Here is a 27756-nt window from a genome sequence, read left to right on the forward strand (position 1 = left end):
TTGCATCTCCCTCTCTAACCCAATTTAATCGAGACTGCTGCCAACAAATACTCGTATTAATCCGAGATAGATAATGAAGATCAGCTGTCAACCCATGCTCGCAATCATGGTTCAGTTTGATCTACTAACTATATAACCTCTTTTTTTTGTCGAAACTAATATAATCTTGGAGCAAATTTATAAAGATAAACTATAATATTCAATCAACTAAATTTATTTATAAAGATAAACTATAATATTCAATCAACTAAATTGATAATACCTCTAAAAAACAAATGTTATAATAAATAAGATATAATTATTTAAGTTACAAATTCTATATATAAAACACAGATAAAATGTACTACAATTATGTTAAGATAAAGTTAAATTAAATGGATATAATTTTTTTAACACATTCGTATCCTTAAAGCTTGGTTGGATATGCACTCTGACATTTGATTATTCAATGTATTAATTTATTTTTTAGAGGGTATTAATTTATTTTAAAATCAAATCAAATTTTAAAATGTTAAGATATAGTTAAATTAAATGGATATAATTTTTTTAACACATTAGTACCCTTAAAGCTTGGTTGGATATGCACTCTGACATTTGATTATTCAATGTATTAATTTATTTTTTAGAGGGTATTAATTTATTTTAAAATCAAATCAAATTTTAAATTCTGTCTACTACCCAACCAAATTTCATATACTTCTACCCTTTTTTTTGAGTAAAAATTATATACGTAATTGTTTGTGTTTGATTGAGTAAGAGGATAAAGGTAGTGAATTTCATGTTTTCCATACCTACCCCGATTAAATATAACTAAACAAATATAAAAATAAACCACATTTAGTAAAAAAAAAAAACACATAAATTTTGTAAGAAAAAGAAAACAATGGGAATATGTAATTAAATTCAACAATCACACATGTATTTAGTGTCAATAGATGCCCAAAAGTAGAAATGGTGAATTCATCAATGAGTCGTGGATTCAAATCAAGAGCAATTCTTGTGTTTCAAATATTTGGACATATTATTTATTCAGACTTAAAAAAGTGCATATTATAATATAAATACTTTTTTTATTGTATTTAAAATGAAAATATGAGTTTTATGAAACTCAAAAAAAGATTTTTTTAATGCATACAAAAAAATTTCTTCATAATTTCAAGTCGAGAGTCAACCAATACTTCTTTGACTTCTTATTATTGTTGTTATGAAGACCATACCAATATTTGGTTGGATAGGTGGGTGGGGAGGTTCCTTTGTGTGTCCGGTTTCGCCGTTTGTATGAGTTATCTGAAAATAAAATGGATACTGTCGCACAGATGTTGGGTTGGGTTGAGGGAGGGGAGGCTTGGAAGTGACGCAGGAGGTTGTGGGCGTGGTAGGAAACGTTGGTTGTTGAGTGTTCGAATATGTTTTTTTTTTTGAAGGAGAGTGTTCGAATATGTTGTTACATGTTATTTTGCAGGTTGAGTCTGAGGATTCGTGGAGGTAGACACCTGATCCGGTAGTTGGGTATACCGTCAGTGGTGCTTACCGCGCGCTCACATCAGGGTCGCCCCCCATTATTCATGTTCCGGCGGCTCAGCTATGGAGAAAGGATGATCCTTTGAAGGTCTTAGTGTTCACGTAGCGTCTTTTTCGGAATAGGTTGCCCTCTAAATCAAACATGTTTCAAAGAGGCATCATCTCTGCCGAGGCTCACCTGTGTGTTTCGGGTTGTGGGTATCAGGAATCAGAGTCACATCTTTTTTTGACATGTCCTATTTTTGGTCAGTTATGGCACTTGGTTAGGAACTGACTCGGTGTTTTTTCAGCAGATCCATCTAATATTCAGGATCATTTTCATCTGTTCGGTATATCTTCTGGTTTTGTCAAATCTAGATGCTCTCTAATGCATTTGATTTGGTTTGCTTGTTCGTGGGTTACATGGAAGGGAAAAAATGATAGGTTGTTTTGTAACAAAGTGGATTCTCCAGCTCAGCTATTGGAGAACGTTCAACTTCTCTCCTTCTCGTGGTTTAAAGCTAAATTTGCCTTTTTTCAGTATAGCTATCATAATTGGTGCCAAACGCCTTTTATTTGTGCGGGCATTGGTTAATATGTCTCTTTTTTGCTAAACATTTGTTGTATTTTTGGATGTCTTCTGTGGTACATCTTGTGCCGGGAAGGTAGTCAATTGTTGGTTTAATATATCATTTTGATTTCTTCAAAAAAAATATATTTTGGCCACACCCTCTAACAATATACAATGCAACAATATTATTATCTCACCCTAAATCAGTAGGTCACTGGATGGAGAACCTAAAAAGGTTGAACAACTAAATAATTTATTTACGTCTATCCTATTTTGAAATGGAGGGCTCAGGGCTGCAAAACAAAAACTACGATTATAAATCCATCTCTATTCATCGCTCACTTAACTTTGGTATGAGTCTCAAAAAAACTTCCTAAACATCATCCATCTTGGTCCCTTTGAAATTAATGATAATTTTGTCTTTCTCTATTCTTTTGTTTTAAATAACTTTTAATTTTATCAAGACTAAATACATCTATATTCAATGAAAGGTTAGTTAATTAAATAATTTTAATAAATATCTAAAATTTCACTTTTGGTTTTTAAAAAGAAAATCACACTTTTTAGTTCTTGTAAAAAATATCAGAAGCATTTTTAATTCATATAAAGAATTTCTATCAACATAGTATTTTTTTTTTTTTAGAGATAAAAAACTTCTATCAACATTTTTATCCTTAAAATACAATGTTATAGGTCAATTGATATTTGAATTGGAAAAGCGTTTCCGCCATTAACATTCAAAATCGATGAACATGGATGATGAAGATTCTTCCACCTGTTCCTTCTGTTTCGTATCACTTCCAACCTCACAACTTCAATGGTAATTCTTTTCTTTGTTTATGTTTCTTCTTTTTGTTTCACAATTTCATGACACGGGTTCGATTTCAGGCATGCCAATACCCACTTTGAAGATGACGATTTTCGTTCTCCTCAGGTCCCCCTTTTCCCTTTTTCTTTCAAATTAACCTAAGAAACATCAAAATAAATAAGCAATCAAAATAAGAATTGAATTTTGTGTTTTCCCCCTTTTGAAAGTAGTTTGCTTTGTGGGTGATTTTGTGATCAATTAGACTCCAATGATTATATTTTACTTAACCCTTTTTGTTCAAATGTTCTAAAGTTAGCTATTTTTTTTTTCTTTTTTGAGTAGAGAAGAAAGTCACATTAGGCATTTTCTACTCAATTTATTGTGTGTGATGTATTGTAAACAGGATGACTTTATTTTACCTTTTGTTGTGAAATAGCTTATATATAAGCACTTCTATGATCAATGTTTATGCTACAAGCGCGTAATTAAACTGTTTATCCAAACATGGTCTAGGTATTTCTACTCAATTGATTGTTTGTGTTGTGTTGTATGGTTTCATATGCAGGTTGAAAATGCAGTTCGTAACTTGCATCTTAATACTACTTTTGGAGATTGTAACAATTGGTGTGGTGGTGGTGGTAGTAGTAATATTGGTAGAGATAATGGGGTGTGGAATATGGATGAGAAGATCTGTTGCTTGGTTGATTTGCAGATAAAGGGTGAGTTTCACAATGTTAATGGAGGTTTGATGAACTTGTTAAGGAACTGTTTGGAGTCTGACGGTGACAACTCAAGAAGCATTTTATCAGGTTATGTTGATCATTTCCAAAGCAATAAGTTTGAAGATGTTGGATGGGGTTGCGGCTGGCGTAACATACAAATGCTTAGCTCACATTTATTGGCACAAAAGAGAGAAACAAAAGATGTCTTGTTTGGTGGTTCAGGATTTGTTCCTGATATTCCATCCCTCCAAAGATGGCTTGAGATTGCTTGGGAGAGAGGTTTTGATGAATCTGGCTCTCATCAATTCAATCATGCTATCTATGGCTCTAAAAAATGGATAGGAGCTACCGAATGTGCTGCGCTTTTGCGTTCTTTTGGTCTCCGATCAAGGGTTGTGGATTTTGGTCCTAAGGAATCTGAATCTCTCTATCTGTCTGTCCCTGGTTCGAGTGTTGGTGGACAGGATTTAGTGAGAATTGGTGATGAAAGGAAGAGGAAAGCACCGAATGTTTCAGGACCAATGGATAGATATCTGTCTCGTTGTGGCGGTGGTGTTTCTCAAACAAGTTGTAGCAAGAATGCAGAATCTTGTTCTTCTATTAATGCTATTGTGGATAAAGAAAGTGGTGGTGAATGTGTGGTGAAAAGTGCTGCTAAACAAAGTAAAAATCATCAAGTTCTCATGGACTTTGTGTGGAATTATTTTTCAAATAAAAACTCGATTCAATTTGGCTATAGGCGTGTTGTCTTCAGCGAAAAAACGTGAGTGATGATTCATTTTAGATACACTTGCAATTGTTCTAACCAAACAAATGATATAGTTTAGTGCGGTGTTTAAAATTTTGAAAGCTTTCTTGGACAGGCCCTTGTACTTTCAACATGATGGACACTCGAGAACAATAGTTGGAATCCAAGTCAGACGTCAACGAAATGGAATTCTGCATTATAATCTCCTAGTTCTTGATCCTGGTCATGTAATGTATTTGTGTTATTGTATATTTTCTTATTATTTATTTAAATGTCTGTCTAATTGCATATCATATGAGTGCTTCTTGAACAACTAAAACCAAGTTCATCACAAAGCTTAACCAAATTTAATCACAACCTACATTATAATCCTTACTTTGTAGTACTATTTTAAAACCTTTAGTTTTTGTGGTAATTGGTTGTATTCTTTGGGCTAGTACAAGCTCTACAAGTAAGGATATGCAATTACAAGTAGGTTTAGAGAATTAGAGGTACGCTTGAATTGACTTATTTGAGTTTCTCTATTGACATAAACATTTGTGAGACAATTTGGGATAGCTTATGGTAATAACTTATTACATGTTTATAAACTGTTTCAGCTTATTTGCATAAGCTTTTCAGGGTAGCTCTTGAAAACAACTTATAGCTTATATGAAAACAGTTTGACTTTATTTTATCTTTTGTTATAGAAATAACATATACATAATCACTTATATGATAAGCTCTTAATGACGTTGTTCATACAAACAAGGCCTAGATATATTTTCTTCCTACTTCTATCTGTTATTAAATGTTTATTCTGGAACCGGCATGTTGTGTAGTAATTATGGCATGACATCGTTTCAAATATTGACTTATCATTATAGAGAACGGCAGCTATAGAAAGATCACTAAGGGAAAGAAATGGATGGCAGAGATTCATAAAAAGAGGAGTGCACACACTGAGGAAGCAACAATACCAGGTTTGACTTCTTTTTACAAAAAACTGCAATGTCTTGCACCTTTGAAAGATGAGGGTTGATGTTCTTTTTCTTTTTCAGCTGTGTTATGTTGATCCTGGAATTGCCCGTGAGGAGGAGATGGAAAAACTCAAGACCGTGGACAGTGTCTTCATTGAACTTTAGACAACCATATAAAGTTCTTTGCTACGTCAAGGTACCATCTCCTATTTCATGCCATATAATGTAACTATGTTTCTTTGCACTTTTTCTGACTATTATATAATAATTACAACAGAGGAGATATTGGAAATTAATTTAAAAGTTTTATGCTGACACATACTTTTCATTGTTACAGATTATGGAGCTGTCTAAAAATGTTAAGAGTATAAGTTATGTATCATCACTGAATCATGGATGCCGGCTTGTAAGACGGGAGGCGTCACTTACAAGCTAGTTTTGTAAGATTGAATTAGACTCGATCCAAATTTTAAGATTCAATAGCATCAAGGGGATAATCGTTAAATCCAATTTAGTTTACATACTTCATACTCCTTGTATGAGACGGAAGGAATCTTCTTATCGTACAACTAATGAGTGCGCTATATCATGTTTAGGATATGTTCTTCTGGAATGGTATAAAACTACTAGGGCTTAATGGACACAATAGAGATGATGGTTTATGTTATGTATGGCTCTACCTTTTCTGTTTGATTTTGCTGTCAACTGGTATCAGTTTTGGTCTGCTACTTTGTGCTATAAAGCTCTCGTCAAGATAATCGCTACATAGCACCAACACTTCACATTGCTGTTGTGTAGACACCGGCACAAACACATTCACTTCCATATATTCAAATTATTAGTGATGTCTATGTTTGTGCTTCATAGAGACTAAATTACTAAGCCAACTCATTTGTCCATTAATAAATAATGCAGTTGACTTTACTGATTGTGTTCTTCACTAGGCAGGTGAATGTAATAGATTGCCAATGAGATGATTTTAGGACATAATTCCAATAAAGCTGCATCTGTAATTGAGAAAAATTCTCCCTCCGTACATTTTTATAAACATAATTTTTATTTTTATTTTTTTTATGAACGATCGTAAGCATTTTTTTAATGCAAAATAATGCTTATAAAAAGGAACGGATAAAGTATAAAATAATAAATAGTCTTTGATGTTTAATAAGTAATTGTTAAATATATGAAAATTTATCTTGTTAGTCCGTAACATTTAGTTCAAATATTTAACAATGTAGACTAAGCACTCGATTAGCTAAGCGTTTTCTGTTTTAAAACGTGAGTTTGTAATAGCAAATGTAATTTCATTGTTTTTTAAGTCATAGCAACACACTATTTTCAACACTTTTTTTAATGAACAATGCTATGTATAGCGAAAAACTTCTAACCCATACATGTGCAGTTTGTATTGAATAAAACCATTACATGTTGCACGCTCGGAAACTACTCGGGACATAATCTTTCGTAATATCAAGTATTTTCCTTCTTTAACAATCACTCTCTTATTAGGTGGAATCCCTACCACACTTTAGAATTGGGTTACACATAAAGTTGTGAGACTTACATTCTTAAAGAGTGTTGATAAGAGAATATAGACCACATTGATCTATTGACTCCTGTACGCCTGATTCATGTGCATAACCAAAAACTATACAACACTTTTTTTGAAGGGTAAACAACACATGATATTGAATTATGAGTCCAAATTTCTTTCTTTTTCCCGATAACGTTGACTTATAGTTTTATGCATTATTGCTAAGATTGTGTGGCTCCATTCGAACGTCGTAACTGCACATGAGCACATCAAGTACCCAGATCACTAACTGCTGCATAATTGAGATGATACTCTGGACAATGGTACTTCAAAAGAAAATCTGGACCAAGACGGTTAGAGCATTGAAGGTTAATATCTATAAAAAAAAAAAAGGTGGCCTTTTAATAGTTAAAATCACTTTATCAAAATCAAAATTAAGTTATGCTACCTGTACTTGTTCATGTCTTGAAATATAACTTGAATTGATTCACATGCTTCTTTGAATTGATTTTTTCAGTATAATGTCATCATATTGTATGTATATTTTTATCTAAGAATTTAGGGATTTTATTTTTCTCTTGACAACAAGTGCATGATTATAACATTTGCTGCATGCGTTTTACATTTTTTTTTATTGTATTATTGCTTTAGTTTCATCCACCCTGCACTAATTAATTTCTGCTTGATTTCAACATGTAATATATTCTTGCACAAGTACATCTTCTCTACGTATTACATTTGTACGTACAAATTCTGATTATTTCTAAACTAGCTTACAAATTGTTTTATTTTTGTAAACTCTCAATGCTTGTAAGTTGTTAGGTTAATAATTAAGATTAGAGCACAAATGCACAATGTTTGCTTGAATCAATGGGAAGAAGTTTTTACCTTCTTCAATATTCATGCTTGTATATGATGCAACTATATATTCATGTAAAAATTGAATCAATGATCAAATGAACTTAAACATCGATCCATATCAAACCAATTAAAATTGATTTGGTTTTGTTTTTCATGGATCATGCTAACCAAACTCAATCTCAATTGGTTCATATATCAGTTTTACAAAATTCAAAAATAACTATCTGAAATCTGAACGAAATCATTATGTTTTATTATTTTTTATGTTATTTTACACTATATTAGTTTTTTTACACTATTTTATGGTATATCGATTCACGCACAACTAAGAAGACTAATCTCCTTGAAGTAACTGAAGTTCATTTCAGAGGTTAACTTCTCTCAATAAATGTTTTTTCAAACGCACCGACCAAAGATTGAATTTGGGATCAAATGTTTTTCCATTCGTTTAATTTTTTTTAACAATTATATATTAGTACTATTTTTTTAACTAATTAAAAGATATGTACAATGTTATGAAAATAATTAATTGATGTAAGGCCTATAAATATTTTAGAAAAATAGTATAATAAAAAATAATTAAATGATATATAATATGATTTGTGTGCCTAAATAATTTTAATATGGCATTATTAACATAGTAATGAATTCAGCTTGAAGGTGTGAATTGTTGTGATGGTAAATTAATTGAAGGTACGATAGTTACACCATCTGCCTGCAAGAGCCAGCTATAGCCTATAGTCATGATCATATGAAAATGAATTGGGTTATTGAGAATATCATGATGGCAACAAAGTTGGAAACATTCCTGACTCCTCCAATATTCGAAATAGTACTATAGACAGTGTGTCAGTCTGTGTAGTAGTAGTTGGTTGGCAGCATCACCAAAATGGCAACAAAGTTGGAGTCTTGGAGACACTCAAATAAGACAATTTGACTCACATCACATTCAAAACAGAAGATTTCTTTCTCTCTTTGATTTTTTTTTAAATGGATGAAGGGTTTTCTGAAAAATGTATTTTAAAAAATGGACATACTACTACTAGATTTATAGACTAAGCCCAATAATCTAGTAGTATGACCCATTTGTTACATGGACATCCACTTATAATATTCATAACATAATTTAGTTATTCGAAATACTAACAAATTAGTCCTTTCTTTTTACTAAGTACAACAATTAATCCGTAAGTGAAAAAAAAAAAACCGTAAAATTCAATTTACTTGTCTCTCTAGTAAAGGCCGAGTAAACTTTGTCCAAGACATAGAATATGCTTAATTGCTTATTATTACTTTATTAGGGCAAGATTAGAAAATGAGCTAGAACCACCAAGTCGGTGTTGTCTTCTACTCACACACACTTCTTAAAAATGGAACACAGAAATGTTTGAGAAATATACACACAAAAAAAAAAGAAAAAAAAAACATAAACATAGAAGATGGAACCACATACATGTTTGACTCTTGTTTTCTTTGTGCTTGTAAACTTGGCTGTTGGGGTGTTAAGTACTGATAATTATAGCAGACATGATTTCCCCGTTGACTTTGTTTTTGGATCAGGCACCTCTGCTTATCAGGTTCTCTTTTACTTTACCCCAAAAACAAGTAACCATGCAATTTCATTATTTAGAATAATTAAGTTATGATTATATTTTATTGTTGTACTTGTGATGTGATTATGAATAGGTGGAAGGAGGTGCTAATGAAGATGGAAGAACTCCTAGCATTTGGGATACCTTTGCACATGCTGGTTAGTCAATTCATTCTATCATCCATCTTCTCATGTTTGGAATATTTCTATTACGTGTATTGTTACTATTGTCTTACGCATATGTCTACGAGGTGTTAATTCAGTGTAATAAACCAACTTTTTTCTGAAGCGAAAATCAATGAGAAACTGGGAATATGTTATAGTATTTACAATTTAACAATGCATTTTTTACTTCTTCATTTACTTTGAGCATTATAAACCAATTCTCATGCCTAGCATTTTTATACAAAAAGGGTTTGCGCGTGGAGGAAATGGAGATGTAGCCTGCGACATGTACCACAAATACAAGGTAAACAAGACACAAGGCTTCTATCTTTCTAATTTTGTCTGGTAATGCATTCTTTTTGATTCATCTTTTAATGCAGGAAGATGTGCAACTCATGGTTGAAACAGGCCTCGATGCCTATAGGTTTTCCATTTCTTGGTCAAGATTGATACCAAGTATTCTACTGAACTTAAACTTTAGTACATATCGATATGAATGGTGAAATTTAAAGTTCTTTAATCATTTTTTCAGTAAAGACTTACTCCATTTGAAAATGCTTTTATTTCTTCCTAGATGGTAGAGGACCCGTCAACCCGAAGGGATTGCAGTATTACAACAATCTCATCAATGAACTCATTAGAAATGGTTAGATACGACTCATACGAGTTTCTTCATTTGTTGCAAGATAAGACATGCCTTAATTAAGATTTCAAAAACAGTAGAGTGAAATCAATTCTGTTTCTTAAAGTAATATAATACAAGTCTTTCGCATTTGCAGGAATCCAACCACATGTCACACTACACCACTATGATCTCCCACAGGCACTTGAGGATGAATATGAAGGATGGCTTAGTCGTGAGGTCATGTATGTTCATATCTCCTATAGCTGCACAAGTTTGCTGTTACAATTAGTTATTAAAATTCATAGTGCGAGAAATAAGACTCTTTTAGCTTTTACTGTTCTTGCCTCACTTGCTCATATGATCAATGGTCAAATGCACTTTAATGATGAGAAGATTTCGTATTCTTAAAAACGTGCTTTTTGTGCTTAGGAAGAAATGTCCTTATATTGCATTTTTTTGACGGAATTGAGAATCATGACTTGAATTTTGATGCAGAAAAGACTTCACAAACTATGCAGATGTGTGTTTTAGAGAGTTCGGGGATAGAGTCAAGTATTGGACTACTGTGAACGAGCCCAATATCTTCGCTGTAGGTAGTTATGATCAAGGAATCACCCCACCTAAGCGATGTTCTCCTCCATTTTGCGTTATAGAGAGCACCAAGGGCAACTCAACATTTGAACCGTACTTGGTAGTTCATCATATTTTGTTAGCGCATTCTTCAGCCGTGAGACTGTATAGAAGAAAGTACAGGGTATATCCCTTATCTTTTTTCATACTGTGTACTTTTCTGTGTTTATTTTTTGTTTGTTATTGTTACTCTACTCTCTAGAGACTTGTTACATTGCAGGAGGAACAGAATGGATTTGTTGGTATCTCAATCTATGCATTTGGGTCAGTTCCTCAAACAAATACAGAGAAAGATAGGGCAGCATGTCAACGATTTCGCGATTTTTATTTGGGTTGGTGAGTTACTGACACTAAAATTGGTTATAATATTTTATCTTCTTCTTCTTCTTCTTACTGCCTATTTTATTGCAGGATTATGGAACCCTTGTTGCATGGAGACTATCCCGATTCCATGAAGGCAAATGCGGGCGCGAGAATTCCTTCCTTCACAAGTCGTGAATCCGAACAAGTTAAGGGTTCCTATGACTTTATTGGCATAATTCACTACATCAAGTTTAATGTCACAGACAATTCTGATGTGCTGAAGACAGAACTGCGAGATTTCATTGCAGACATGGCTGCAAAGCCACTTGGTATGTATGTGTTGTTGGTGGATTTAAAAGCTTAGAGCTATATAAGCTTGGTGTACTGATTGCATTTTTTCATATGATTCTGTTGTTTTCAACTGGTTGAACTCTTTACATCATTTAGTATCTGATTCCCCTTTTCATTGGTGTAAACAACAATGTGTATCACTTGTTGAATAATTGGTGGAGTAAAATGAATCATTTCTTTGTTTTCTGTGGTTTTGCAGGTACAGAGGAAATATTTGTAGAGAACGAGGTAACAGTTAAAAAAACTAGTTAAAATTATCATCTTAATTGATTTGTTCAATCACTAGATTACTTCACAGTAAAACTATCTGGTTTGACTTGGCTCAGTATCCATACACACCATGGGCTTTAGGAGAAGTGCTGGAAACATTCAAGACCCTTTATGGCAATCCACCTATATTCATTCATGAAAATGGTATGCTTACCTCTCGTTCAAGATTACATTGATTGCAATGAATCTCTTTTAGGAAATCATCATTGGATGCTAATTGAGTTATGGCGCAAAGGTTTTTCTGTCATAGACAGCCAAATAACATTTTGACTAGGTTATTGCATATTATGGTTTTCATGTATTTTCCATCCTCAATTGTATGGAATTGTAAACTTAAGCATCAAGGGATTTGACAATGATTTGGTGGACCATTCATAACGCTTGTAAATATCGTTTTTAAACAAATGTTGCATAAGATGAGTTCCAATTGTTTGAATTGTTAGGCCAACGGACACTAAGCAACGCATCACTCCACCATGATGAATCAAGGGTGAAATACTTGCATGGATACATTGGCACCGTGCTTGATTCCTTAAGGTATGTGATTGCTACTCCATTTTATTATCTTTTGAAAAATTAGATTTAGAAAATGTCTTTGAAAGAAGTTACTTTTCCAATAAACGAAAACATTCCTAAACACACAAGACTTGTAAAAGCAAACACAACTGAAATAAAAACCTATGCTTTGATATGGTATGTGATCTTCTTTCTCATGTTTTTTTATCCTTCAGAAATGGATCAAATATGAAGGGATATTTTGTGTGGTCTTTCATTGATGCATTCGAGTTGTTGGATGGATATGAATCGGTCTATGGGCTGTACTATGTCGATAGGAATGATCCAGAGTTGAGAAGATACCCAAAGCTATCCGCAAAATGGTACAGCCAATTTTTGAAGGGTACAAGATCCTCCCTAGTTGGTGCAATTGAACTCAATAACGATTCATCACTTGTTTCGGTTGGACATTTACTTCAGTAGTGGGTTCTATAATTTGTATGCATTAAAGTGTTGTTACATTACATATGGTGTTTCTGTTGAGAGTCTTTCAGTTTTGTCGGTTAGCTGGTTAGTGGTTTAGATGTTTAAGAAATCTGTTTGCATGATCATTATTTAGTTAATCTTTCTAAAAACCACCATTCCATTCCATCTGTGTATTGCAACCATCATAAAGTGAGTGATCTCACATTAACAATGGTATCTAGTTCTTCGATTTGGGACAAGTGCATACGAGAATGTGAGGTTCTTTGAGAAATCTGAGGTAGTCATGACTAACTCTAATGGTTCTTCTTTGGCCAACCTGTCTTTTCTTTATGGCAAAAACTTATAATAGAGAAGTGGTTCCAGATGCAAGTCATCTTTGGTTTCTAGGATGTGTTTAAAATTTTGCAAGGCTCTCTTATTGATCCATCTATGTGTGAACTCTGCGAATTTTAGAAGATAGCTGCAAAGGACGCCTGAGATATCTTAACAAATTCTTATGTGGTTGCAAAGGTTGGGAAAGTGAGACTATAGTTCATGGACAAGAATTGTTAACTATTAGTTTTTTGAAACGGCAAAATTTATTAGGCCCGGCTTGTGTAAGACACACATAGACCAAAGGCAGACGAGGATAGGTTACAAAGGTGCCGTATATATGCGGAACACCCACCCAGGACAACCCAAAAATTCTATAACCCAAAAATTCTGTATACCATAGGAACCTAAAAACCAACCATCCCACAATAACCACCCAAACAGAAGATCCGAACACCTAAAAAACCCCAAAAAATGCAGCACAGCAGCTGAACAGAAGGGGGAAAACCAGCCAGCAACACGCACACAGTCAGCCCCCACACCAGAAAACAGTCCAGCCAAAACACAGCCCAATGAACCTGAAACAGAATCGCCAAAAACAGCAGCAGCACCCCTGCATAACACAGACAGCAGCCTCAGACAGACGGAAAAACCTGCAAACAGCAAACAGACCAGCAAAACACCACCTCAAAGCACCACTCTACTACCTTTTAAGACAATCTATGGGATTCCACCTCCATTCATAAAACAGGCGAACCGGCATATTTACTCGATCCAACATCCACCTCCAAGACAACACCTTAAGGTTTTAAGGTTTTAATCATCTTACTTGTGACCTATGGTTATGAAGATAAATTTACACAAGTATTTTAAGTGATTTAAGGTTTTCTGTCTTGCTAATCCTATTTTATAGGCATATGCATAAGTTTTATGAGTTTTGTATAATCTTACGACTAGTGTTACTATTACAGAACACTGAAGATGAAGTAAAAACTGCCAAGGACAAAGCTGACTTGCAGTCCAAGCCACCATAGCTTAGTTTAATTAGCTAGTTGCTAGCATTGCTTTACTTACTATACACCTTCACTCTTGTATATATATATGAGTTGTAAACACTTCATTCAATAATAAGAATCATTTTCTCAGTTTCCTAATATTCTCAAAAAAGTATACTTAATTTAATATATAAAGATTAATTATTAATTTAAAGAAAATTTGCTTAGTGTTTAATCATATGAAAAGAATCATATGAAAAGAAGCCAGCTCAATTTGGCCTGTAAAATGGAATCCAACGTCATATATGATCAAATTGTTTACAGCGAGAAAAGATTAACATGTTTTGTTTAGAGATACAGGTCAAGTAAATGCTGTCCAAAAAAAAAGTTACGTAAATATAACAACAACTCTACAAATTTACGTGTGGTTTATTTTTAGGGTTAATTATGTTTTTTGTCCCTACAAAATTGCGACCTTGTAAGTTTAGTCCTTACTTAATTTTAATAGCATTTTTAATCCTTACAAAAAATTTCTGCACTTAATATTAGTCCTTACTCAATCCAAATTTGTTTAATTTATGCTTAAACTCTTAAGTTTTTCAATAATTTTTTACAGGCGTGTTAAGAACGTTATTAAAAGGTCCTCCGAAATAAATATCGCAAAAATTTGATTTCTACGTCCATATTTTTGTTACTTATATCTTAAACTTTTGTCGTTTTAAAAAATTCATATTTAATTTATTTCATGTTAAAAAATTATAAATTTTAGTAAATGAACCTTTCATAGTGTTCTAAACTTATATAAAAAGAATCGTTAAAAAATTTAAGAGTTTAAGGATAATTAAACAAAATTTATTTTAGCAGGGACTAAAATTATAAGTAAATTTTTTTTGTAGGGATTAAAAATGCTATTAAAATTAAATAAGGACTAAACTTACAAGGTCGCAATTTTGTAGGGACCAAAAACATAATTAACCCTTATTTTTATAATTGTGAAAATTTAAATTGACCCACATGATATGTTCTGAATAAAGAGGATAATGCAATCCAAAAACATAAAAAAAAAATCATTTTTTTTTAGACAAATACATAATTTCTTCTCTTTCTTAGCTCTTTTTTGTCATGCTTTCATTCTTTTTCAAAATTTATAAGGGTTCTTTGGTCAAAAATATTTTTAATTTACAACAAAGTATACGAAGGTTGATTTAGTTGGTAAGATGTTCATTCATTTATAAAATCATGAGTTTGTCTCCCATTATCAATATAAATATCCTTTTGGAGATGATTTATAATTATCTTCATAAGTACTCTTAAACCTTAGGTATGTCTAATCGTGGTGACTATGGTGTATGTGGTTCAGACAAAACCAACGAAACCGAGAATCTAAACCGAACGAAATCGAAAAAGTATCCGATTTTGTTTGGGTCGATTTGAAACCGAACTAAACCAACCTAAACCGGTCTAGTTTGGTTCTCGATTTTTTATTTTGAGATCCAAGGAACGGATGAGCCGAACCGATGCTTAACACACCCCCTCAAATTACTAAGGTAATTATGTCTTCATCTTACAGACACTTAAGTAAAGTTAGGATAATGAATTGCAATTTGGCAATTAAAGTTAAAATTAAATTGAAATTTTAGTTTGGACGTGTATTTTTAATTTGACGATGAACTTAATTTTAGGACGTTTAAATTTCAGTTTGTATGGTTTGTTGTTTTTAGTATGTTTTAATTTCTAGATAGTTTTTAGAATCTGTGTTTGATGAATGATGGACGTTTGGATCATGGATGATTTAAATATTTGAGTTTGATGAAATTGTGTTTGATGAATGATGGATGAATGTATCATTGATGGATGAAATATTTGAGTATTCTTAGTTATACAAAGTTGTTTGAAAATTCCCTAAAAAAAAGTTGTTTGAAAATAAAAAAACGTGAATAACAAAAAATAAAATACAAAGTTTCATGAAATATTTGAGTATTGTGTATATATGAAATGCAAATTTGTTAGAACACAATTTTCTTTTTGGACTAAAACCTCAAATTCATCCTTGAATTATCAAAAATCGGCCAAATTCGTCCCTGAATTTATCGAAATATCTATTTAGTCCCTGAATTTACAAAATGTCAATCAAATCAGTCCCTCCGTTAAGTTGGTCTGTTAACGGAGGTGACGTGTAACGTTAACCTCTTACAAGGCTTGCCACGTCAGATGCCACGCAAGCAGGGACCAAATTGATTGATTTACAAAAAATTTCCAAGGACCAAATTGATGGATTTTCAGAAAATTTTCAAGGACCAAATTGATGGATTTTCAGAAAATTGGCAACGACTCTTTCTCCTCTTCCAAATTAACGGCTCTTTCTTCCCCAAATATATAAATTTGGAACCCTAATGTTATAATTTGTCACCTAGAGTTCAAAATCACCCACAATTCTTCCATGAATTGAGAAGGTGTTCTTCCCCAATTCAAAAAACTTAAAACCCTAATTTTGTTGATTCAATTCGAAATTCAAAAATCATTGGTCATCGTTGAAGATTCGGTGTTCAGAAATGATAGGTGGTGGGCGTATGGGCAAAAACAACTACAACAGTCAGTCTTCATCTTCAAGCTCTATGTACAATGATCATGTGAGAGAGCTTCATTGTTGGTGTCCTAGAATTTGTGTTGTAAGAAAAGCAAACACTGTCAGTAACCTAGGAAGGCCTTTCTATGCCTGCCCCCTGCCTAAGGTTTGTTTAACAATGGTTATGTAATGTGTAATGCTGTAATGAAAAGAGGTTGTCAATGAATGAATCAAATCCTTCTGTCAAAAAATTTCAATCAAATTGGTCATTGAATTATATGCATATCCATCATATCGATCCTCAAATTAGTGAAATTACCATCAAATAGGTCCTTGAATTTTCACAACAGATATCACTTTGATCCTTGGTGCATTCATATGCTGAATAAAGTAAAAGGTAAAAGACAGACACTTTGATTATAAAAAGACATACATTGCATACCATCATAAGTCAGATATTTGATGTTGATAAGTCATTACATAGCCAAAAAATACAAATTACATAGCCATCAAGTCGTCAAATCATTTGATGTTCTTAAGTGATTACATATCCAAAAAAGCATAAACTAAACAAGTCCAAAAAGCAATAATTAAACTAGTCCAAAATCATAATTTAAACAAGCATCAATGCTTTGGAAATCTTGGAGTTGGGATAAACTCCATGTATTGGGGTTGAGTAGAGGCGGATGACCCGTAATTTGGATTTGGAACTCTAATAATTCAAGGAGCAGTTGGATTTTGTGGAGCATGACCCCTCAGTGGTGTTTGTTTATGCATGTCATTCGAAATCATTGGTCATCTCATGCCATATTTCCTTGTACACATTCCCTGAAATAAAATCAATCAAATCAGACCTTAAATTATAACACTATCCATCAAATCAGTCCTTATATTATCACAATAAGTATCAAATCGATCCTTATCATAGAGGGGTATAATTGGAAACACAGAAAAAATGACACTGAAAAGTTAAATCTCAAATTTTTACCATTTCCATCAATTTAGTCCTTGTACACGTGGCTGCCTTGTTGACACGTGTATATGACAACACAACATGCAAGAGGACATGTCATCACCACTAACGATGCTTTTGGACGGAGGGACTGATTTGATGGACGTCTGCAAAATTCAGGGACTAAATAGATATTTCGATAAATTCAGGGACGAATTTGGCCGATTTTTGATAATTCAAGGACGAATTTGAGGTTTTAGTCTTTTTTTTTTGTATTTTCAAACAAACCAATCAGCTGAATCGATCCAAACCGATTCATTTAATTTGGTTTTATTTTAAAAAAAATAGTAAAAACAAAACTAAACCAAACCGATAAAAATTTCATTGCTTCAAACATTTTTTTATTGAAAACCGATGCAAGCCAAACCGTTACACGCATGTTGGTGACCGGTGATTACCAGACCAACTCATCTAAACTATATTCGGTGGACCTTCCAACTAACTTCCCCAACACACGTTCCATTTCCAACGCGTATAGCACCATTATTATTTTCCCAAATAATTCTGAATTTTTATTTTTGAACTTTTCTCGTTACAAACAGAGAAATGTCACATTTAATTTAATTTTTATTCAATTTTTTCTAAACTTAGGTGTAAATTCATTTTCACACATTAAAAACTGAAAAGGAAAACAAAACAAAAAAGAAGACACATTCTCTTTTTACAACCAACGGCAACGAAGATTCTTTCTCTTTCTTTCTCATCAAAACCCCCAAATTCGTCAATTAGGGTTCAATCCAATTTCAATCCCAATTCCCAATCTTCCAAAATCCTTCAAATTCTCTCCAAATCCCAAAACTTTCGTTCACTGATTCCTTTAATTCACACAGCGAGCCATCGTAGCTCGCTTCTTCGCCAAGAAACCATGCCGAAATTCTCCATCATTCTCACCTTCATCGCTCTCATCATCATCTTCCCAATCCTCACAACAGCTGAACACGAAGAATCATCCGTTCTCCGGTTACCGTCACAAAACGTCTGTTCCGGAACAACGCCGTCATCGTGTCCGGCGAAATGCTTCCGAACAGACCCGGTTTGCGGAGCCGATGGTGTGACATATTGGTGCGGTTGCGCTGAAGCTGCGTGCGCCGGAGCTAAAGTTGCGAAATTGGGTTTCTGTGAAGTTGGGAATGGTGGATCTGCAACGTTTCCTGGTCAGGCTCTTCTTTTGGTTCACATTGTATGGCTCATTGTTTTAGGATTTTCTGTATTGTTTGGATTTTTTTAGTTTGAAGGGAAAATTATGATATTATTGAAGAAAAAGAGGGAAATTTATGTAATTATGAGGATGTTGTTGTTGTTGATTGTCTAATCTTCTGAGTTGGGTTGGTTTAGGTGACATAACAATTCTTTTTCTCATTTGATGTAATTGGGTGTTATGAATATTATGATTCATGTGTATTTTAAGGGGTTTTGGAGATGTGTATTTTTGTTTATATTGTTAATTGATCATTTGACCAATTCTTATATATTGTATTTTATGTATAATCATTTCATATCATATGGATCTTTTTACCCTGAGAAATTAGTTGCCATTATTGTGTAATCATGTTTAAATTTTCAAATTTATTATTGGTTAGGTTGTAGATGGCCTAACGATTTGATAAGATTTTTTAAGTTTTTAATCTATTTTCCTTATGGCGTTTGATGCATGGTCATCGATATCTTACAGTACATGTGAACTGTGTCTTGATTTAATACAAAATTGAATACAATTGATATGAACCTTTAATATGTTTCTATGTTGGACATGGATCTTGTCTTGAATTCCAGTTCATTATGATGAGTCCTGATTCAATCTAAATAAAAACACTGCATGCAGCCACACACATATCGAGTCCCCAGTGAAGATTGGACTGTCCATGTTTTAATCAGAGTTTGTTTTTTTTTTTTTTCAATCTGAAAAACCAAGTTTGAAATTTAGGCCATCCGATATTGGATGGCCAAGATTGCATGCAGTCTCACAGGGTTGAGACTGCACACAACCCGGATCCCTTTATTTCCAGCCGTGTTCCGTACTTGATATTTGCATTGCATGCTTCATGTTGTTGTTTGTTTTGTACTATGTATTTGTCTAATCTTTTGGGTTGGGTTTAGATAACATGATAATTCTTTTTCTCATTGTTTTTAATTGGGCGTTTCGATTCATGTGTGTTATAAGGGGGTTTCAAAGATGTTCATTTTTGTTTGTATTGTTAATTGATCATTTGGCCATTTCTTACATTGTATGAATAATTTTTTCCCATGTATAATGATATCTTTTGATATGGGTCTTCTCACCCTGTGAAATTTTGCATTATTGTGTAATTGTGGTGAAATTTTCAAATTTGTTATTGAATTCAATTTGTATGCATATTGCCTTTGTGAAAAAATAAATTTGTTTTTGTATACTGGGAATTATCTCCAAGATATATATACATTTCTTGTAATCTTGGTTTATCAAAATTTTGAAGTTTTTTTAATTTATTTTCCTTCTGATGTCTGGTGCATGGGTATCTGTCTCTTTACAATACATGGGAATCATATCTGGAATCGGCACAAAATTGAACACAATTGATACGAATCTTTAGTATGTATCTGTGTTGGAAATGAATCCTGTTAAATATAAATTCATTATGTTGAATCCTGATTCAATCTAATAAACCACTACCTAAACATAGTGTTTTGAGATTATTATATGATATGTTAGCTTGTAGGTTTACTATGTCGCATGTTTTTACTTAATATTGTCATATTTTTATTAGTAATGTATCTTGCAATTAATAACAAAAATCAATTCACATAAAATAGGTCTTCCTATGTATTAGTTTTTACCTTGATTTCATCAATATGCCTTGTTCTTGCCAAGGAACATTTGTCTCTTACAGCTTGGGGGCGTTAGTGTGTGTAGTTAAGAACTATTGGCAATCTTTGTCTCTTACAACTTGGATTATGAGATAATGGTTAAACTCCTTCCTTTATTTCGGATTTGGATTAGATGCAGTTTGACTGCATGCAGTTGCGCTCATCTCAACCGACCTCTCAAGACTGACCGGTCCAGATTTCAAATCAGAGTTTTATTTTCCTTAAATCGAAACAATTGAGTTTGAAATTTAGACCATTTGATCTTGATCGGACGGCCAATATGTGCGTGAGTGCATGCAATAACATGGTTGACTAAAGACAACCTGGATCTTTTTATTTCCAGCCTTGTTTTGTACTTGGTATTGCATGCTCCATGGTGTTGTTTGCTTTGTACTATGTATTTGTCTAATATTCTGGGTTGGGTTTAGATAACATGACAGTTATTTTTCTCATTGTTTTATTGGGTGTTTTGATTCATGTGTGTTATAAGAGTGGTTTTGAAGATGTTGATTTTCGTTTATATTGTTAATTGATCATTTGGCCAATTCCGACATTGTATAATAATGTTTTCATTTCATATGGATCTTCTCATACCTGGTTGGCTTCATTGTGTTGAAACTTCGAAATTTGTTATTTAGTAGATGGCCTCAACAAAAAGATTTTGTTATTGAACTCAATTTGTATGCTACATTATTATCTGGCTTTAACCAGATTTTGAAGTTTATTAAATGTATTAGTTATTACCTTGATTCCATCAGTATGTCCTGGGAACATTTGTCTCTTATAGCTTGGTGGTGTTGGTGTGTATAGTTAAGAACAATTATATAGTTAATTTGATCCTTGTAATTGTAGGATTTTATCAACAGCCTCTTGTGTAGAAAATAGGGTAAGACTGTGTATAATACACCAAATGGTGGAACCCCTTCCCGGACCCTGTATATTCAGGAGCTTTAATGCACGGGGTTGCCCCCAATTGTAAGATTTTATCAATATTATTATCCACATTATCCATATTCCAAAATGATCCCTACAATTGTAAAATTTTAATCAAGTTTGTCCCTTTGTTTGCATCTGCTATCAAATAAATTCCTTACAATATTCACTTAGTTTCACCTGATATCAACTTAATATTACTAGTCTCTATAATCTTAGGACTAAATTGTGTTTATTCACGAAAGAATTACTGGCAATCTTTGTCCCCTACCGCTTGGATTATGAGATAATGGCTAAACTTCATCCTTTATTAAATTTCCAGCCTTGTTTCAGGCTTGGTATTTGCGTGCTTTATATATTGTAATCCCTGGCTGTAGAGAACATGGATAAGAATGAAACGGGGTTCTCATAACTCGTATGTGTGGTAAAGCCAGGCTAGCTACTGGATATCTCATTTGCAAATTATTTAACTAATTTAATTAATTCAACTTGCCATACTTGTAGATCACTGCTGCCTTTTGCTTTTATAATTTGTGGTTATCAAAACTGAGGAAACATCCTTTGAACTTATCATGTTATTTCATTTTTGTGGCTTATCAGAAATGACAAATTTATTGTCCCCATGTGACAACTGTTAAGATGAATTGTCCCTTACCTGATATTCTTTAAGCTGAATTCCAATGAAGAGAGTATAGGAAGGCATCATTTAAAGAAGAAAATGTTATCTTGAATCTTGAGAGTGGATCCTCTCGATTACACTATGATGATGTTCTTTGTAAAGAAAAAATTAAGTGATAAAAAGAGTAAATACTTATGAAAAGAGAGCTGGACACAATTTTAACATTACAAAGTTATCTGAACTTTAAACATAATCTATTTCTTACCATCTTACATGAAAGTGGAGGGTCATGAATCTGTTAAAGGGGGTCAAACTCAGTCTCAGGCTACAAGTTATGGGGCACAAATGGGAACACTTGAGCTTTGCTTTATAAATTATGGGGCACAAATGGAAGCATATGCACATTTACAATACAATATAACCTTGTCTCACAATGCAAACCACAGTAGAAACTACATCTTACAAGCTTCTGTTCCGTATAAACTATTCTTCTACCATGTTTTCAAAGAGAATCTAATTTGACTCATAATTAGTTTATATGCTCCTGATTTAGATCCAAATCAGGCCAATTTTTCCTGTCAAATATAATAATAGAAGAATAGAACAAACTTCTTTCCCATTGTTTACCAATAATATCCAATTTCACTTACAACATAACAGGAAGAATCTAAAGAATCACACATTCCTCCATAGAGGCTGTGAAGCTTCCTTTGAAATACTAAGGCATACTGAAAATAATACTAAAAACATATAATCACCCTTTCTCCTGCACTATCCCATATTTACAAACCTATCTTTACACTCCCCCAAGAATAATAATGCAATGCAATGCAATATTCATCTACTATCTTCACAATCACACATCACTCTAAAATCTAAAACATTTGCTGCATTTTAAAAATTCAATATTTCATTCATAAATATCACCGCATAATCTTCTAGTAACATCTTCACAGCTTCAAAGTGCAAGAGTAGTTATTGCAAAGTCCAGTGTTGGCACTGTTATAAGGAAACAAAGCAACAGGTCTAGTTTTTGGCAACTCAGGAATAGGCTTCTCCATGTTATGAAGAAACTCAACAACTTGCTCCATTGTAGGCCTTCCTTTGTTCTCATTCAAAGTACAAAGCAACCCTATTTCCATAACACGAATCGCTTGCTCCAAATTGATCAATGATCCCATTCTTCTATCAACCAACTTCACTTTGTCGTTAATCTCATGCAAGTTCCATGCAAAATCCAACAAGTTCCTCTCTTCTGATTTTCCTTCTTCTGTATCCTCCACCCTTGGCCTTCCACCTATCACTTCCAACACAATTACACCAAATTCAAATACATCAGCACCATTACACACTACTGATTCAAACTGTTTTGATTCTGCTCCCATTAGCACAAATCCAAAATCTCCCAAAACAGCTCTAAAGCTAACATCTAAAAACACACTGCTGCATTTCAAGTTCTTATGAGCTAGCTGCTTAGTGTGCAAGAAACTCAAGCCGTCGGCCACATCTTTGATGACTTTGAACCGCCTCGTCCACGGAAGAACCCCGGCTCCGAACAGCCATTTATCGAGGCTACCATTAGGAACAAAATCATAGACTGCAACGATTTCGTTGTTGTCTTGACACCAGCCTCTTATAGGAAGTAAATTCGGGTGGCGAACATGGCTAATGACTTTGATTTCCTTCAACAAACGCTTCTTATCGGATCCGTGTGTACTGAGAAACTGCGCTGAGAATCTTTTCAAAGCTACTTGATTTCCATTAGCAAGCTTTCCTCTGTAGAAAACTCCTCTATTATCACTTCCAAGTACCTCTATCTCATTGAATGATCTAGTTGAAGAGGAAAGTTCGGAAAAACGGAATCTGCGCGGTTTGTTAGGAGGCCTTGGCCTATGAATCTCTTCATCTATTGAAGTGTTTGATTTAGCTGCCCTTTTTCTATGCTTACTGATAAAGTAAAAACCAATCAAAACAACTAAAGCCAACACTACAGCAGCCATAAAAATTAAAAAGCTCCGTGGAGTTTCGTTTCTTTTAGAGTTCTCATTGGTAGCTGTTGTTTCTGTAGTAGTTTTCTCAAGCATGATCTTACCTTGACATGTTTCAGATGAAGGGTAGCGAAGAAAAGCTTGGCTAGTGGAAGTAAAGTTCCAAGAAAGTATGTTATGAATTTGTGTATGGTTACCAGTTGCAGCAGAGAATCCTACAAACATATACTCATTCAGATAAGGTGAAAGATCCATAAACTCCGAGAAAATAGGCTTAGTAGGATAAACATCTTGATTAGCAAGTCCTAAACGAATATCGATTCGTCTTTGAGGACCATCATAATCAATCCAAGCATGGTGAACAAAACCATCCTTAAGAGAAACTCCAATATCAGAAACATTGATAATTTTAGTAGATACTATGCTACCTAAATTGATACCAACATGGTTATCATTTGGATCACCGAATTCTGGATTTTCTCGTGTATCAAACTCAATTGCAACCGCTTTATAATCGCTCTCACAAGCATCATTAAGCATACCAAGCCAAGGTCCTGGCCTTCCAACAGTGAACTCATCAGGCACAATGATAAAGGTAAGTCCACTACCACCACCATCATCACTTAAATCAGAAGCAGTAGTTAAATTATTAAGCTGAAAAGAAAAGGTGGTTTGAAAAGAAGCTGGTGTTTTGGTGATTGGATCTAACAAACGAATAGGGAAGGAATATAAACCTCTACCTGCTTGATGTCTTATATCTGTTTCTTCTGATTCATTTGGGATTTGAAGTGAACCCTTTTCATCTGAGAACTTTGCACTTCCTAGAAGCTTCACATCATGGACTAATCTTGAGTTGTTAGTGAAGCTGAAATCATGGAAGGAGAAGTGTTTGGTTACATTGATTGAAGCATTGCTAGATGAATGAACTAGATTGAAGAAGGAAAATATGAGGAGGAGGAGGATATAGCTTATGGAAGCCATTGCATGAAAGAGGATAATGGAAAACTTCAATAATTCAGTAGGTTTATAACTGTTGCTAATGCTTAATTAAAGATAATAAGGTTTAAAATTAGGTGATACTATTAGTGAAGTTAAAATGAATAATACAAATTATCTGACTAGAGAATAAATTGTTTAAAGGCCAAAAGCATGCACTTGAATTATTTTTTATATTTTGTTTTTAGAGTAAGCTCTTTGAATCTGTTATAAGACTAATCTTTGTTCGCATGTTGAGTCACACTTAAAATATTTTACCTCACGGTGAAAGTGTGTTGTGCGGGAGTCGAACAAAGATGTTTTTATTACTCTTCAAACTTCGTCTACACAACCACTTGAAATAGAATTTGTTAATGAATTTTTTAAGTTTTGAATTATGATTTCTTGAATATTGGGGAAACAAACAAAAGATAATAGCAACAAAATAGACAACCTACTCTGTGTGGAGTATGACAGAAGAAGTATATGAGGTGCAAAATTGGTTTTGAGTATTCATGGTCCACACACGTTTAAATTTTGGTACAAGTCCAGTGTTATTCTTTTCTACGAGTATCGGGATTTACAACACTCGCATACACTACACACTAACGAATGGGTTAGGCTAAACTTCGATAATACTATACAATGTATGATTGGTTTAAATTAATGTAATGATTGAATGATTGTTATATTTAATGTTATATATAAGGGTTTAGTTTTAGTACTAATTAAATCATTTGACTCTTATTTTAAAATTTATAATCACTACATTATTAAGTAAAGTACTATTTTAAATTAATACAATTATTCATCTAAATCATTATTTACGTTTTGAGTAAAGTTTAACTGCTTTTTATAATTTAGGAACCTGTAAAAATATCTAATGTTTCATACTTTCATTTGTTAAAAAAGAAAATTCGATTTTAACTTGGCTTACCATATGATAGTGAATTGACTTACATATGTGTGTTTGTCACATGCATTTAATACCTGGCATCATACCCACAAACAAAATAACTTGACATCATTCAATGAGTTTGGAGGACATTTTTACTGCATGGCATGTTATTTCAGGACCAAAATAACCAACCTTTACAACTTCATGCAGCGATGTGATTTCATTTTTTATGATTAGATCCGTGTACGATTTTCCTATCATTAATGAAAACGAAAGGAGGCAAACACTTATTTTTTAGATATAGATAAACTAAGATCTAGTGACACGTGGTAAAGGAATCTTCTGCACTATATTATCTATACAATAATATTTTCTTAGCAAGAATTGTCTGTATATAAATGTGGAGCAGAAACCTAGTACATCTTCTCTTTATTATTTTAAAGTATTTGATTGGCGCAGTTATAATTTAGGTTTTTTTTATGGGGGCTTCTATGGTGAAGTTATTTTTGTGACTTTTTTGGAAAAGTCGCTTATGTGGCTTAATGGGAGAGTGCCACGTGGATGTCTTTTTAAATCGGTTATTTGGAAAAACGATTTTAAAAAGCTTTTGTTTTAAGAAAAAAGATATTTTTAATTTCTTTTGTATTTTTGTTTTCATTTTTTATCCTTTAGGATTGTGTTCCTGGCTCTGATACCAGATTGGATTTGGGGTTTTTTGCGGATTTTTCTCGAGCTTCTTTTAGAAGTTTTTCGATGTTATATAAACCTTGAAAAAGTTGTAGAAGTATTTTTGCTCTTTTTCTTTGGATTTCTATTCTTTGGATAGAGTTGTTGACGGAATTTTCTTCAATTTCATTTTCTAGATCTTCAATCAGATCTATATGTGTTTTCATCAAAGATTGAGCTTTATATATTATTTGTTTGAATGTTATTAGATCATAATACCATTCTATATCACTTACTAAGTGTTGTAACCTAGTTTTGAATAGCCTTAATTCTTCTTTTAATGTTAAACCAGACATATTTATTCACGAATTTGGGTAGATTTGCCAGCTTGTTCTAACATTTGTTCAATTTTTGCTAAACCTTGAAAAGGTTCTAAAAGCATTTTTGCTTTTTCTTGCTGAATACTTGTAAGAGTATCCAAATCTTCTATTTCTTCTAATAAATTAGAAATAGAATTTACATGGTAGAGTATTAAATCTTGTGCAACAAAAAGAATTTGCTTTAACATAATTCTTTTATTTTGAAGATTTATTTCAGAAATTATTTCTTCTAATTTTTTCTTATAGAGTTGTAACTCCGTTTTTAGATTTAATCCAGGCATTTTGACTTTTTATAGTCTTTGGTTTATTTTATTAACTTGTATTGATAAAGTTTTTATAGAATCATGTAGATCTTTGAGCTCTTTTTCTCTGTTTATCTCGAAATCCTTTTTAGGAGGTTCGAATGAAGTATTATTTAAGGATGAGGTATCGTCTTCAAATATATTTTGAGAACTTAATGATTTATTAAATTTTTTTGGATTAGGTGATGCTATTCGAAGGCTTTGGCTTTTAAGTAATGGTTTTTCTGTTTCTTCAAACAGATTCTTTTCTGCTTTTATTAAGGAAAAGCTATTTCTTGCGAAATTTTTGTATATTGGTGATTCCAAAGTAACTAATGGTTTAAACAACTCATCGATATGAATTATGTCTTTTCCTAAGAATTCTATGCTATGGTGTGAATTACTCAGAGCATAATTAATTCTATAATAAATTTTAAAAGGATGATTACCTTCCTTCATGAATTTTGAATTTTCCATTTTATAATGAAAAACTATGGATCTATCTAGATCTATATCTTTTAGGGATAATCCTATTTGTAAATTTATATCAAATTTTATCTTTCCATCTTTTAGATTACATTTTCCTCTTGCAATCATTGCATGTTCCTTATCTAGAATCCTAGAGTCTTCTAGGGCTATTTCTAAAGGTGAATTAATACCTTTCATGA

At 33.0% G+C, this 27756-nt stretch overlaps 4 protein-coding genes across 5 annotated transcripts; 3 read left to right on the plus strand and 1 right to left on the minus strand.

The window, feature by feature from the left end:
* The first annotated feature begins 2693 nt into the window (after positions 1-2693).
* On the plus strand, positions 2694-6001 carry LOC146923030 (uncharacterized). Its single transcript, XM_085715784.1, has 7 exons — positions 2694-2891; positions 2960-3005; positions 3445-4364; positions 4465-4576; positions 5216-5311; positions 5390-5504; positions 5646-6001. Exons 1-6 carry the CDS (start codon positions 2818-2820, stop codon positions 5471-5473), a joined length of 1332 nt encoding a protein of 443 aa, XP_085571910.1. The 5' UTR covers positions 2694-2817; the 3' UTR covers positions 5474-5504; positions 5646-6001.
* A 3044-nt stretch (positions 6002-9045) lies between these two features.
* LOC146923031 (hydroxyisourate hydrolase-like) lies at positions 9046-12848 on the plus strand. Of its 2 annotated transcripts, none has more exons than XM_085715782.1 (13): positions 9046-9280; positions 9390-9453; positions 9708-9763; positions 9840-9915; positions 10034-10105; positions 10239-10326; positions 10580-10838; positions 10917-11050; positions 11126-11346; positions 11568-11596; positions 11695-11782; positions 12082-12175; positions 12370-12848. In XM_085715782.1, exons 1-13 carry the CDS (start codon positions 9143-9145, stop codon positions 12614-12616), a joined length of 1566 nt encoding a protein of 521 aa, XP_085571908.1. In that variant the 5' UTR covers positions 9046-9142; the 3' UTR covers positions 12617-12848. The 2 variants fall into 2 exon arrangements, with proteins under 2 accessions (XP_085571908.1, XP_085571909.1); XM_085715783.1 differs by having other exon boundaries at positions 10935-11050.
* Positions 12849-18122: 5274 nt separating this feature from the next.
* Positions 18123-19029, plus strand: LOC146923032 (uncharacterized). The gene has a single exon (XM_085715786.1). The coding sequence runs from the start codon at positions 18370-18372 to the stop codon at positions 18730-18732; it is 363 nt and encodes a 120-aa protein (XP_085571912.1). The 5' UTR covers positions 18123-18369; the 3' UTR covers positions 18733-19029.
* Positions 19030-22499: 3470 nt separating this feature from the next.
* Positions 22500-25190, minus strand: LOC146923033 (L-type lectin-domain containing receptor kinase VIII.1-like). The gene has a single exon (XM_085715785.1). The coding sequence runs from the start codon at positions 24867-24869 to the stop codon at positions 22851-22853; it is 2019 nt and encodes a 672-aa protein (XP_085571911.1). The 5' UTR covers positions 24870-25190; the 3' UTR covers positions 22500-22850.
* Between the last annotated feature and the right edge of the window lie 2566 nt (positions 25191-27756).

The sequence above is a fragment of the Medicago sativa genome, chromosome 5 (assembly GCF_051527215.1).
Source record: "Medicago sativa cultivar Bolivia chromosome 5, Bolivia_mono, whole genome shotgun sequence".
NCBI lineage: Eukaryota > Viridiplantae > Streptophyta > Magnoliopsida > Fabales > Fabaceae > Medicago > Medicago sativa.